This window comes from Rhinichthys klamathensis, unplaced genomic scaffold (genome assembly GCF_029890125.1).
Source record: "Rhinichthys klamathensis goyatoka isolate OS25496 unplaced genomic scaffold, OSU_Roscu_1.1 h1tg000101l_1, whole genome shotgun sequence".
Taxonomy (NCBI): Eukaryota; Metazoa; Chordata; class Actinopteri; order Cypriniformes; family Leuciscidae; genus Rhinichthys; species Rhinichthys klamathensis.
In genome coordinates, this window is record NW_026606640.1 from 82,289 (window position 1) to 97,422 (window position 15,134).

General features: G+C 42.9%; 1 protein-coding gene across 1 annotated transcript in view; it reads right to left on the reverse strand.

The window, feature by feature from the left end:
• Positions 1-10,649: 10,649 nt before the first annotated feature.
• Positions 10,650-15,134, reverse strand: part of fam20cb (FAM20C golgi associated secretory pathway kinase b) — a 48,876-nt gene continuing 44,391 nt past the window's right edge. The window contains exons 7-10 of the mRNA XM_056253030.1: positions 14,173-14,282; positions 13,982-14,063; positions 13,822-13,881; positions 10,650-11,250 (exon numbers count right to left, since the gene is read on the reverse strand). Of these exons, the coding sequence (XP_056109005.1) occupies positions 10,992-11,250; positions 13,822-13,881; positions 13,982-14,063; positions 14,173-14,282 (511 nt within the window). The 3' untranslated portion in view covers positions 10,650-10,991. The remainder of the gene's footprint in view (positions 11,251-13,821; positions 13,882-13,981; positions 14,064-14,172; positions 14,283-15,134) is intronic.

Here is a 15,134-nt window from a genome sequence, read left to right on the forward strand (position 1 = left end):
CTAAAATGAATCCTTTTTTTATTGCCTGTGTGTGAAGGGGTTGTAATCACACATTACAATGATCCACTTGTCAGGTTTTGCTATTACCTCTGAAGGCCAGTATTCCTGCTATTTCTATGTGAAGTCTCCGGGTCGGATTTTCTGCGAAATCCATCGGATGTGACGTGCATGCGTGCTCCCGAGCCTCTCTCCTTTTTATACACTCACCTAAAGGATTATTAGGAACACCTGTTCAATTTCTCATTAATGCAATTTTCTAATCAACCAATCACATGGCAGTTGCTTCAATGCATTTAGGGGTGTGGTCCTGGTCAAGACAATCTCCTGAACTCCAAACTGAATGTCAGAATGGGAAAGAAATGTGATTTAAGCAATTTTGAGCGTGGCATGGTTGTTGGTGCCAGATGGGCCGGTCTGAGTATTTCACAATCTGCTCCGTTACTGGGATTTTCACACACAACCATTTCTAGGGTTTACAAAGAATGGTGTGAAAAGGGAAAAACATCCAGTATGCGGCAGTCCTGTGGGCAAAAATGTCTTGTTGATGCTAGAGGTCAGAGGAGAATGGGCCGACTGATTCAAGCTGATAGAAGAGCAACTTTGACTGAAATAACCACTCGTTACAACCGAGGTATGCAGCAAAGCATTTGTGAAGCCACAACACGCACAACCTTGAGGCGGATGGGCTACAACAGCAGAAGACCCCACCGGGTACCACTCATCTCCACTACAAATAGGAAAAAGAGGCTACAATTTGCAAGAGCTCACCAAAATTGGACAGTTGAAGACTGGAAAAATGTTGCCTGGTCTGATGAGTCTCGATTTCTGTTGAGACATTCAGATGGTAGAGTCAGAATTTGGCGTAAACAGAATGAGAACATGGATCCATCATGCCTTGTTACCACTGTGCAGGCTGGTGGTGGTGGTGTAATGGTGTGGGGGATATTTTCTTGGCACACTTTAGGCCCCTTAGTGCCAATTGGGCATCGTTTAAATGCCACGGCCTACCTGAGCATTGTTTCTGACCATGTCCATCCCTTTATGGCCACCATGTACCCATCCTCTGATGGCTACTTCCAGCAGGATAATACACCATGTCACAAAGCTCGAATCATTTCAAATTGGTTTCTTGAACATGACAATGAGTTCACTGTACTAAAATGGCCCCCACAGTCACCAGATCTCAACCCAATAGAGCATCTTTGGGATGTGGTGGAACGGGAGCTTCGTGCCCTGGATGTGCATCCCACAAATCTCCATCAACTGCAAGATGCTATCCTATCAATTTGGGCCAACATTTCTAAAGAATGCTTTCAGCACCTTGTTGAATCAATGCCACGTAGAATTAAGGCAGTTCTGAAGGCGAAAGGGGGTCAAACAAAGTATTAGTATGGTGTTCCTAATAATCCTTTAGGTGAGTGTATACAGTCTATGCGACGGCACTGAGGCTAACGACATGGAGTCTGATAACACCAAAAAACGACCTGCGTCCAGCACAACACACACTCCAACACAAACTCCACATTAATATAAAAAACAAAACAAAACAAAAATGTATCTGCCGAAGCTCATCAGGCCAAACGTGAATCGGATCTACTTAGGACGAAAACACGGATCAACATCGGCAGAGCGTTTGAATTATGGAGAGACCTCCGCTATTTTTATTGTGATAAATTACAAGTTTTCAGATATGCTGAAATAATGGTAAACTGCAATAAAATGACAAGGTAAACTACAACATATATGAGACATGAAATGAATACAAAAGACTGTTCCAGGATAACAAAAAGTAGGTGCTTTAGAATGTAACTTTTATTTTATCTACTAGTTCTACTGTCTAACGTCACTCATCCCACTACTATCATATTGTTTATAATACACATTTCCAGACACGTTCAGTACAGTAATGTTACTTCCAACGATCTTACTGTTACACTGAAATTGTTCAGTCTAGTTCACTAGCCGTTTTCGTTATCATATTATACATTCACCTATTGTCACGGTGGACGCATTCTCTGTTCCTTCTCGTCTCGTGTTTATGTTGTGGTATGAATGCACGTGTGTAGTGGGCGTGAGTGTATGACATCACCTGATCCACTTCAGCTGATTCCCATCCACTTCACCAGCTGCAATCACTCTCACCACTCTACTTATACTTACCGCTGTTCTATCATCTTTGTCAGATCGTTGTTTGATGTCGTTCGTGTTGGTGTTCCGGTGTCCAGTTCCTGCCTTGTGTTCCTGTTCTTCGTCTTCGTCGCTGGGTTTCGTCCGTCGTCATCGTCACCGCACTTCTACACTTCATCACGGATCCTGACCACCGAAGTCCCTGTGTCACCTGTTTACATCTGCCTGTACTGCTTTCACATCCATCATTAAATACTGTTTTCACTTGCTATTGCTTCCAGCCGTTCTTCACACGCCATGACAGAACGATCTGACCAGGAAATGGAAGCAGCGAGTGCGACTCAGAGATCGATGGAGGAGTTTGTTCATCATAGCATCAGGAGAATGGATTCTCACCAGAAGGAGATCGGCGACACGGGCCGCGCAGTACAGGCTTTGGTGACGCAGGTGTCTGAGCTCACCCAGCAGATCCAACGCCTACAGGGTCCCACTGCGCCGCCCACACCTGCCGTTCCTCCCACACCACCGGAGCGACCCTCCCAGTCAGAGCCCCGCCTTCCGGTGCCTGAACATTATGCCGGTGAGCCAGCTTTCTACAGGGCATTTTTGACCCGTTGCACGATGCACTTTGCTTTACAGCCCCGCACGTTCGACACAGAACAGGCTAAAGTGGCGTTCGTCCTCACCTTACTGACTGGGAAGGCGGCGCTTTGGGGAACGGCGGTGTGGGAGAATCAACACCCATGCTGCGCCTCGTTCCAGACCCTCGCCGCCGAGATGAGGAAAGTGTTCGACAGGGCTGTCTCTGGAAGGGAGGCAGCCAGAAGACTGGCGGAGTTGCAGCAAGGAGAGAGATCGGTCTCCGGTTATTCTATAGAGTTTCGAACCCTGGCGGCGGAGTGCGGCTGGAACGAGGAGGCGCAGTGGGATATGTTCCTGCATGGGCTGGCTGACCACGTCCAGAGGGAGATCTATGCCCTGGATCTACCCACCACTCTCAACGGGTTGGTCGACTTGGCTCTGCGGGTGGACAATCGACTGTCTAGGGTCGAGCGCCGAGTCCCGTCCGCCCGTTCCTTCGCAGGGACCGACCCACCACGATCCAGCGGCAGGGACGTGGTCAGCCCCGTCTACGATCCCGAGCCCATGCAGGTGGGTCGAGCTCGGCTTTCCCGGGAGGAGAGGGAGAGGCGGAGATCCCAGGGCCTTTGCCTGTATTGTGGAGGAGCCGGACACTACGCATACAACTGCCCGGTAAAAGGCCAAGCCCGATAGTAAGATTGAGGCTACTATCGGGTGGGATCTCCGCTAGGAAGACCTCATCATCGTTGACATCTACCTCCACACTTCTTCCGGTAAGACTGAGGTGGTCAGTCCAACAGCACGACTGCCATGCACTTCTGGACTCTGGGGCTGAAGGTAATTTTATGGACCACACTTTTGCACAGAAGATTCAGATTCCCCTCAGACCCCTCACTCACAGAATTGCAGTTCACGCACTCAATGGACAAGAACTCCCCACCATTTCCCTTTGCACTGAAGACATTACCCTCACCACTTCCGGCAACCATTCTGAAACTATATCATTCTACATCATGGACTCACCTCTTGCTCCCGTCGTCCTCGGACATCCCTGGCTCATCCTTCACAACCCCCGAGTGGACTGGCACCATAGATCAGTACTGGAGTGGAGCAAGGAATGTCATAAGTCTTGTCTCGTGTCTGCCTGTTCGTCTGTGCCTGTTTCTGTGTTTCAGGAGGAAGCAGCGGATTTGTCTAACGTGCCCGCGGAGTACCTGGACCTGAAGGAGGTGTTCAGTAAGTCTCGTGCTGCTTCTCTCCCTCCGCATCGTCCCTATGACTGTGCTATAGACTTACTGCCAGGTAAGTCTCCGCCTAAAGGCAAGTTGTATTCACTTTCTATTCCAGAAAGGAAGGCTATGGAGAAATATATTTCTGATTCTCTAGCAACCAAGTTCATTCGCCCTTCCTCTTCTCCAGCGGGGGCGGGGTTCTTTTTTGTGGGGAAGAAGGATGGTTCTCTGCCACCTTGCATTGATTACCGAGGGCTGAATAACATCACGGTAAAGAATACTTATCCTTTGCCGTTGATGTCTTCAGCCTTCGAGAGATTGCAGGGAGCATCCATCTTCACAAAATTGGATTTACGTAACGCTTATCATTTGGTTCGCATTAGGGAGGGGGATGAATGGAAAACTGCTTTTAACACCCCCAGGGGGCACTTTGAATATTTGGTTATGCCGTTCGGGCTGTCCAACTCCCCAGCAGTTTTCCAGGCACTGGTCAACGACGTGTTGCGAGATATGATCGATCAGTTCATATATGTCTACCTGGATGACATATTGATTTTTTCTTCTTCTCTCCAGGAACACGTGCAGCACGTCAGACGAGTGCTTCAGAGGTTGCTAGAAAATGGGCTTTTTGTCAAGGCGGAGAAATGCGATTTTCATGCACAGTCGGTCCCTTTTCTAGGGTACATCGTCTCGTCTGAGGGAGTGCGGATGGACCCTGAGAAAATCAAGGCTGTGGTAGATTGGCCAAGCCCAGATTCCCGCAAGGCCCTGCAGAGGTTCCTGGGATTCGCCAATTTCTACCGGCGTTTTATTCGCAATTTCAGCCAACTAGTCGCACCTCTGACTGCCTTGACCTCCCCCAGAACGACGTTCAGGTGGTCAGACACAGCCGAAGCTGTGTTCTCCAAACTGAAAGGCCGCTTTGTTTCAGCCCCCATCCTTGTGGCCCCTGATTCATCACGTCAGTTCGTGGTGGAGGTCGACGCATCAGAGGTGGGAGTAGGCGCAGTTTTGTCCCAACGCTCTTCCACAGACGACAAGATGCATCCCTGCGCGTTTTTGTCTCATCGTTTATCTCCAGCCGAACGCAATTACGACATTGGTAACAGAGAGTTGTTGGCAGTTAAGTTAGCGTTGGAGGAATGGCGCCACTGGTTAGAAGGGTCGGGGGTACCTTTTATTGTCTGGACTGATCACAAGAATCTGGAATACATTAGAACCGCCAAAAGATTGAACTCCAGGCAGGCTCGGTGGGCATTGTTTTTCGGTCGTTTCGATTTTTCTCTTTCATACCGTCCGGGTTCCAAGAACATCAAACCTGATTCTTTGTCCCGCATATTTGATTTTTCCGAACGCCCGTCTACTCCCGAGTGCATTTTGCCCGAGACTCTATTTGTTTCCACACTCACATGGGAGGTCGAATCGAGGGTCAAGAAGGCCTTAGAAGGGGTAACGCCTCCGCCCGGTTGCCCACCGAATCGCTTGTTTGTGCCGGAGGGATTACGGTCCGACGTTATCCAGTGGGGTCATAACTTCAACGTGGCTTGCCATCCAGGAGTTAATCGCACTAGTTTTTTAGTCAAGCAACGATTCTGGTGGCCACTCATGGCTCGCGACATTCACGATTTTGTTTTGGCTTGCTCGGTTTGTGCCACTGGTAAGACTTCCAATCGACCTCCTGACGGGTTACTTCAGCCGCTGCCGGTTCCTTCGAGACCCTGGTCCCACATCGCGCTAGATTTTATTACCGCCCTCTCAGGGTAACACAGTCGTTTTGACTGTAGTGGACCGGTTCTCAAAGGCAGCCCATTTTGTTCCCTTACCCAAATTACCCTCAGCTAAGGAGACAGCGGTTACTGTCGTAGATCACGTTTTTCGTTTACATGGCCTTCCGATTGACGTGGTTTCCGACAGGGGACCCCAGTTCGTGTCCAAATTTTGGCGAGAGTTTTGCAAATTACTAGGGGCGACTGTTAGTTTGTCCTCAGGGTTTCATCCCCAGAGCAATGGTCAGACCGAGAGAGCCAACCAGGATTTGGAGAGAATGTTGCGATGTTTGGTTTCCAAGAATCCTTCCTCTTGGAGTCAACAACTCTCCATGGTGGAGTACGCCCACAACACGTTGCCAGTGTCGGCTACGGGCCTATCTCCGTTTGAGTGTAGCGTAGGTTACCAGCCACCAATTTTTCCCAGTCTGGAATCCGAGGTCGCGGTCCCCTCCGCTCACGCCTTTGTTCAGAGGTGTCACCGCACCTGGCCTAGAGCCCGTGAGACTCTACTCCAGGTGGGGGCGCGCACTAAGGCTAAGGCCGATCGCCACAGGTCGAAGCCTCCCGTATACGTCGTTGGTCAAAAAGTGTGGCTTTCAACCAAGAACATTCCTCTTCGCTCCGTATCTAATAAACTTGCTCCCAAATGTATTGGCCCGTTTACTGTCACCAAGATCATTAGTCCGGTGGCAGTCCGCCTCAAATTACCTCCCGCGTACAGGAGGATCCATGCCGTCTTCCATGTGTCTAAGATTAAGCCCGTGTTTCATTCTCACATTAATCCGCCTATCCCGGTTCCTCCCCCACCGCGACTCGTAGATGGGGAGACCACGTATTCGGTTAATCGTATACTGGACTCTAGGCGGAGAGGACGCGGATTTCAGTACTTGGTGGACTGGGAGGGTTACGGTCCGGAGGAGAGAAGTTGGGTGCCTGCTAGAGACATACTGGATCACTCCCTTATCGATGATTACAATCGACAGGGTAAGGAGTCTGGGAACGCCAGGAGGCGTTCTTAGGAGGAGGGGTACTGTCACGGTGGACGCATTCTCTGTTCCTTCTCGTCTCGTGTTTATGTTGTGGTATGAATGCACGTGTGTAGTGGGCGTGAGTGTATGACATCACCTGATCCACTTCAGCTGATTCCCATCCACTTCACCAGCTGCAATCACTCTCACCACTCTACTTATACTTACCGCTGTTCTATCATCTTTGTCAGATCGTTGTTTGATGTCGTTCGTGTTGGTGTTCCGGTGTCCAGTTCCTGCCTTGTGTTCCTGTTCTTCGTCTTCGTCGCTGGGTTTCGTCCGTCGTCATCGTCACCGCACTTCTACACTTCATCACGGATCCTGACCACCGAAGTCCCTGTGTCACCTGTTTACATCTGCCTGTACTGCTTTCACATCCATCATTAAATACTGTTTTCACTTGCTATTGCTTCCAGCCGTTCTTCACACGCCATGACACCTATGTTGACATTGCTGATTGTGAAAGATACACGAATAGTTAGTGAAATGCCATATGCTAACAACACCACATGTCAGCTAAATACAGTCAATGTAACGTTATCATGGTACGAGCATGGAGTATTAGTTCAACGTCAAGCTGATAAAAGTAGTCTGTTATTGTAACGTTGCATGAGTTTCCAGCATGTTGTGTGATGCTTTCTCCGGTGTGTTGAAAGTCTCAGTGTGGCCGGTACCATGAGTGCTCGCTCTTGTGTTCGAGCACACGCAAGAGCACGACCGCTCTTGTAAAAATTGGTTGCAATCTGAAACATCACCGATAGAGGCCGCTAAAAAATACATATAGCACCTTTAAATTACGAAATCTACATGAAATATATGAATGTAAATGTATTTATTGCATTACTATATATCATTATCAGCTCCTTTTAAAGTTTATTCTATAATTAAGTCATACTTGTTATGAATAAAAATGTATTTGCATTTGAAAGAATACCTTGATGTTTCTTTAATATTATTTGACATCGTAGAGGTTTTCAACCTTCACAGATAGGAACCTCTTAGACACTCAGCAAACTCATTGATCTCCAAGATAATAAAACAAATTCCTGCGCTCAGTAACACTTCATAAAATACTTTAAAACATTATTAACATCTGCAGTGCTTACATTAATGTATAAATCTAATGATTTCCGAGGCTCTATTTTAAGTTCTCATGTTAAAGTGTAACAGTGGGCTTCAGGTACAGTTGGACAGCTTTTAAAATTGTTCAGATGGATCATTAATTAATACCATTATTAGCTAATGTATAAAAACCATGTTATATTAACAGGCCAGAAATTGTCTAATCACTTTAATTGTTACCGATTTTTTACATAGACCTCTAGCTGGACCAAGCTGGTCATTTATGGTCATTAGCTGATCTAGAGATGATTGATCAGCTGGACCTATTTCAACAAATTTCTATGTTTGATTGCTATTAGAACAAACAATTGCTCTAAAGGTGATTTTATAGCAATTAAATTGAAGCAAATGTTTTCTGAAAATATTTTTAGTGATAAAGATAACACGGTAATACTTTGTTTTACAGTGTCCTTATTACATGTTACATGTAGTAACTGTAGTACTAAATTATGCATAATTACATGCAATTAACCCTAAATCAAACCCCATTCATAACCCTAACCATATAGTAAGAACATGTAGTTAACTCGGTACATAAATATATAACTACACTGTAAAACGGACACCTTAAAATGAAATGTAACCAATAACACTTTACAATAAGGTTTAATTTGTTAACTACATTAGTTGTCATGAACTAACAATGAACTTTACTTCTACAGCATTTATTAATCTAATGTTAATCTCAACATTTACTGATACATTTTTATGATCAACGGTTTTCTGTTAAACATTTGTTAATGCACTATGAACTAACATGAAGATGAACATTTTTATTAACTTACCTTAACAAAGGTTAATAAATGCTGTAAGAACAAAGTGTCCATTGTTTATTCATGTTAGTTAATGCATTAACTAATGTTAACAAATGAGACTTATTGTAAAGTGTTACCTAATGATCTGTCACATTTTTATGAATTTTTTTTATGATATTTCAAAGTCTATGATTACAACACTGGAATTATTAGGTTATATTAAAAAAAGATTATCTGTATTCCATCATTTGATTAATCTCTGTTTATTGCACCATAACCAATGGACAAACTGAAACAAAAGGTCCCGTTAAGAGACAAAATATGACAGCAACAGCAAAACATACTGTAATCATTTGAAACTGTGAAAATACTAACTGTAGGTATGAAGAAAACAACAAAACGTTTGAAATTGCAATGTAGCCATAATATAATAAACCACATTTATTCTGCTGATTACTCTCACATCTCCACAACCGAGTATTCAAGTATTTCTCTAATTGCACAGGCACTGGATTCACATGGTATTTACAGAACGTTTTCAGCAGTGTTAGTAGAAATGTGTTTTGTAGTACAACAAAGGCTGTAGAGAGCTGGACATAGACACCCACATCCTTCCCACCCTGAACTAAAAAGACAACGAATGTTACAATGTACATGCATGTCTATACATACGCTGCAGCATATCATATACAAAATGATACTAAGAAAAAAGCTCAATCAGCAAAACTAACATGACCCCTGTGCTACTGCCGACGACTAAACCAAGTGGTATTCATGCATCAGTTAACTCTCACGTACTGTTTCTTTAAGAGCTGTGTCACTTTTTTGATTCTAAATGAAAAAAAAAATGAAAAACGAATAAAAAGATGTGTGTATCATCCATTAGATCTGAAGAACATCATTCACATCATTTCACATTGTTTTCACAATTTTTGTTTAATAGCATGAAAATTCTAGTCATTAATCTGACGTTATTTAATCAGCATCCTTGTGCAATTTAAGGGCTCCATTTACAGGTCACATGTGGGTGAAAATGCAGCAGTCACTGACAATGTTGATTATTGATATTTGAATGTTGAATTTTTGATATCGCCTTCAATTTCACTGAAAACAGATCTTGATGTGCAGGTAGAGTAGGCAAAGCCAGAATGATGTGTTGTTAAATGTTAAGGACATTTCTCTAAAATGCAGTAAACCAACTTTTTTTCAAACATATACTGCACATTGTTACTTATCTACTCGCTATAGCACAAATACTGCTACTGGTTTAATGCACCAGATAAATTTACCTCTTTGATTTCATGTAACAGAATGTATGAGTGGCATGTTTGGAACAATAAATATGAAACTCAATAAATAACTTCTGATCAGCTATAACATTACATGACAGATGGGACGCTTTTCACTCAAAGCTTTTTGTCTGAAATAAGGTCAAGAAAAATACGTTGCTATATGAATGCACAGTCCCTCTTATTCCTCCTTGTATGGAGAGAGTATAAAGAATTTGATTTGAAGACATGAAAGTCCACATATATTCAGACAGATGCACATGTCATGTACAGCGGCGAAAGAGTTTGTGAAGCTGTAGTTTGAACCTTTTAAGCTGCAAATACTTCAGCCAAACATTCACTGTAGCAGTTGATCTGTCCTGCACAGCATTTGCTCATTTCTTAAAAAAAAAAAAAAAAAAAAAAAAAATAGCTGATATATCTCTAAAGTTCAAATACTTTCCCAAAGGGAGGGCAAATACTGGTTAAATGATGTTCTGCAAAGACATGGAAATATAAGCGTTTTTGTTATGTATTTAGATCCGTTATTACAGTGGTTCACAACTGGTTTTGCTTTACATCTCACACAAGACATTAAGTGGCAACTCGACACAGGAACAAAGTTATTCACCATAAAAAAATAAAACCAAAAATATCCTTTTTACACTGACAATTATAATTAGGCCTAATAAGAACTGCATAGGACCAATAATATGCCACATTTTAACCTGATATAGGCTTAATAGGAAAAATGGCCATTTAAAACGTTTGTTTTATTTTTATAAAGTATATAAATAATAATTATACTACATCAGATTCAGAACAAGTCTGTGACCCCATTTCAGGTGATGTTGCACCAGTTGAGAACCACTGCTTATAACACCGGCTGTTACATGTGAAAATCTTACATTTTGGATCAAACAAATGCTGGACTGCTTTCTCTGTCTACGGTGTGTCCTTATTTGAACACATGATCCATTGGTTGAGGAATGAGTCTTTGGAATTCACTGAATTCAGAAAAGTCATCTCTTGCAAGACGTTCATGGTCTATAGAGTTGTGGCGGGACTTCAAAGGCCCCGCAGGGAGCATCTGATCAGTCTGTGCCCACTACCTCTGTGGGACTGTGCCCGTGTTCAAGCCCTCTGTGCCCAGGTCGTCCTCTACTACGTTACTGTAGCCCTCCTTCTCAATGCAGTCGGTAAGTACTTGAAGCACCAGGCGTAGCCGACGGTCCATGGCCTCCAGATGAGGTTTAATGAGGATGGGCGTCAGCGTGTCCGTCTGTAGACTTTCCTCCATCAGAACACTCAGTTTGAACTCCTCCTTAGCCAACAGCTGAAGCCGTAAATGAGTGGACTTCTTCATCCTGAGTCACACAGATCAGACAAAATCACTAACCAACAACTACAAAGTAATCAGAACATTCTTTGTGGATTTCAAAATATTTTTAATTTCAATGAATCACATATTATTTATAATAACAGTTCATAGAAATAATTAATAATTAGTATTTATTTCAAATCATGATTAAATAAGTAAGGGATAATCCACAGCTAGCTGTCCATCAAGCGGACAAATTGTTTAAAGCTGCTGTCCGTAACTCTTTTAAGTTAAAAATAATCCAAAATAATTAACATATTCTGCCAGTGGTCAAAACTATCTGCTTGCCATAGCTAGATTCAAAACGGTTAGCTTGTAATAATGATTTTAATTCCAGTGGTACTGGTGGGTTTCCGCGGGAAATTCGAGCATGTTTTTGCGTCATTACGTCACACCCGTACACATAAAGAAGGAGTTTCGGCTAGCCGGCTATACTGCGCGTGACGAGATGTTTAGATGTATAGGCTTTTCTCGCAGCACTTTACATTATTAAACTTATGGCATCCAGAAAGATCCAAACAACAATCATCAGTGTCAACTGGAGATTCAGCAGTTATAAAACCCAAAAGACTTCGTACTTCGGATTTAAGGTGGCTAGAGAAAGAGAAAGAAACCGTCTCATGCGAACACAAGAATTTAAACATCGGCGGGGCTTTTGAAAAGTGCGTGAACTCCGTGTTTTGAAGGGGTTTAAAACGGAAGAAGAGACGGCCTTTTTCTGCTGAACAAGTAAGACATTTCAATAGTTCAATCGTGTAACAGTACGTTTTCTTAATTCACACAGTTATGGAGTTTCCTTTGTTGTGCCTTTCTCGTTTTGCTATTATGGAGAATATGAATTCTGAACTACACAGGTAACCATAAAACACATTAAATTTAACATTAGTCACGCAATGCTGATGTTGTTAACATGAACAATTTGAGAACAAAGTAGGCTATAATTTGCACGGTTGCTGTAAATCGCGTTGATTAAATCTAACGAAGCTTATCATGTCGAATGCTTTTTCCCCCTTAGTTGGTCAGAACAAAAATGGATTTTACTTACTTGTTCAGAAGACATTTTCTTATGAAAATTCTTATGTTGGTCAAACTTTCAAAAAGTGAATCTGTGATTCTGAATGACAGTATCCACAGAGCGCGGTGACTGACAGCAGCACTCGCCTCAAAGCACTGTGTTCATCCGCGCTGTTTCATGCCGATTTACAACCCACGTAAAGATGATAATTCCGCGAATCACTGCAGTTACAGATTTCGAACAGAGAGATGGCGACAAAGAGGAAAAGCTACGGACTGCAGCTTTAATGCACAGTTAGCCGTGGATTATTCCACTTATACCATAGTCATTTGACAGCATTGACAAGTTAAGCGGTTATTGAGGTTTGCAGCACAATATTTGACCGGAAGGGTAAACTAGGCGGTTATTTTCATCAGTTACGGTTCTATCATGGTAATGCACACCTTCCAGCCAATTAGAATCAAAGTATTTAGACAGACCATGATATATAATAATATAACTTTTCCTACAATTTGTGTATTTAATCTTATTCTTATAATTAACTCATTAATAATTCATTACATTTATATTTTCTCTGCACTCAAAGCGCTTTACATAGAAGGGGGAATCTCCTCAACCATTACCAATGTGCAGCATCCACCTGGATGATGCGACAGGAGCCATATTGCGTCAGAGAACGCCCACCACACACCGGCTTATTGGTGGAGAGGAGACAGAGTGATGAAGCCAATTGGTATATATATATACATGGGGATGATTAGGAGGCCATCATGGACAGAGGCCAATGGGCAAATTTGGCTTTTTTGGGGGCTTTTTTTGTGACCACAGAGAGTCAGGACCTCGGTTTAACATCTCATCCGAAGGACGGTGCTCTTTGACAGTGTAGTGTCCCCGTCACTATACTGGGGCGTTAGGACCCACACAGACCACAGGGTGAGCACCCCCTACTGGCCTCACTAACACCTCTTCCAGCAGCAACCTGGTTTTCTCAGGAGGTCTCCCATCCAGGTTCTAACCAGGCTCAGCCCTGCTTAGCTTCAGTGGGTGACCAGTCTTGGGCTACAGGGTGATATGGCTGCTGGCAAATCATTCATGTTTGTGCAAATAACATTGTGTTTCAATTTAACATTTGATATTTGTTGAGCTTTTAATGAAGTTCCAAACGCAGGTTTGGGAGGAGCCTTATCATTCAGTCCTGTCAATCATCATTATGAACATATATTACTGCCCCAGCGACAATTCTTCCAGCGTCCCTCCACCTCCTCTATTTCTCTCATTCTCCCATTATGTAGTACCGTTATAGGGGGTTTAGCTCAGAGCTCGGAGCTTGAGCCGAGTCTTGGGTTCGAAGGACAGCAAGCCATGTTCGTTTTAACTATGGGCAGGCGAACTAGTGAATTGATCATTCATTTCTACCATACAAAGTGAAAACATCACATTTACACGTTAAGTTTGACAGCCTTGATCTAAACAACTTTTGGAGACTCTTGCAGTGATATGACAAATACTGAATAATAAATAAATAATAATGCTAATACTGACCTGCAGCACTGACTCAAAGGCACCAGTATGGAGAGCTCATCATGAGAATGTTTACCAAAGCTGAAGATTAAGAGACAAAAAACACACACACAGCACATTAATAGTAATCAATTTAAGAAGATTTTTCACTGACAGTAAAAAAAAGAGAATAAAGTCTTACCCTCTTCCATTATCAAGGTGAATAATGAAAGTTTCATTTCCAAATTTTTCAAAAGTCTCATAATGATGACGATCCATATTTCCTTTGAAGACATATAAATATTAACATTTATTATATAAATACCTTGACTGAATTTCAGCTTTAGTTTTGTGTTCAGGTGCAAATGATGCACTTCTGTGAAATCGTCTTACCCATGAGGAAATCAAAAATGGTCATGTCCATGATGTCCAGCAGGCGTGTGCCGCTGTCATAGGGTGGCGTTTGCTTCACCTCTTCACAATAATCTGGATCCACCTCCCACCTACACACACACATACACACCTCATTAGTGTCATGTTAACACACACTGTACAAAGAAAAACATGCTGAAGCTCAATGTAATGAGACACTATCATGATAATCTGAGGAGAAACTGGACGATTAGAAGTGAGCAACTACACTACTATTAAGGAGTTTTATAATGAATATGTCCTACATTTTGGCATCTGAATCAATTATTTCAGCACTGTTCCAATGAAAGTGCTTCATGTGATGACAGCTGATCTTTAAAAGGGATAGCTCACCCAAAAATGACTCACCCTCAAGCCATCCTAGGTGTATATGACTATATTCTTTCAGACGAACACAATCGGAGATATTTTTTAAAAATATCCTGGTTCTTCCAAGCTTTATAATGGGTGTGAATGGGGGGCCAAGATTTTGAAGCCCAAAAAAGCGCATCCATCCATCATAAAAAATACTCCATACAGCTCCAGGGCGTTAATAAAGGCCTTCTGAAGAGATGCGTTTGTGTAAGGAAAAAATACATATTTAAACCTTCATTAGCTATAATAACTAGCTTCCAGCAGAGGACCGTACGCATAGTCGCATACTATGCAAGTGGACTTGCGTGGCGCATGAGTAACCCCTGATGCGATGTATGACGCAGGATGTAAGAGTGTCGTAAGCTCTGACTCCTCTCGCGGTTTAAACAAATAGGGCGGTGCAACAAACTCAAGCTCTTCTTCTCTTATATCGAAATCCTCCGACATTTCTCTTTCAAGTTTCTTGTTTTAGACTTCAAATTCGTTAAGTTTTAAAAATGGATATTTTTCTTACAAAAACCTATCACTTCGCATCAGAGAAGGCCTTTATTAACCCCCTGGAGCCGTAT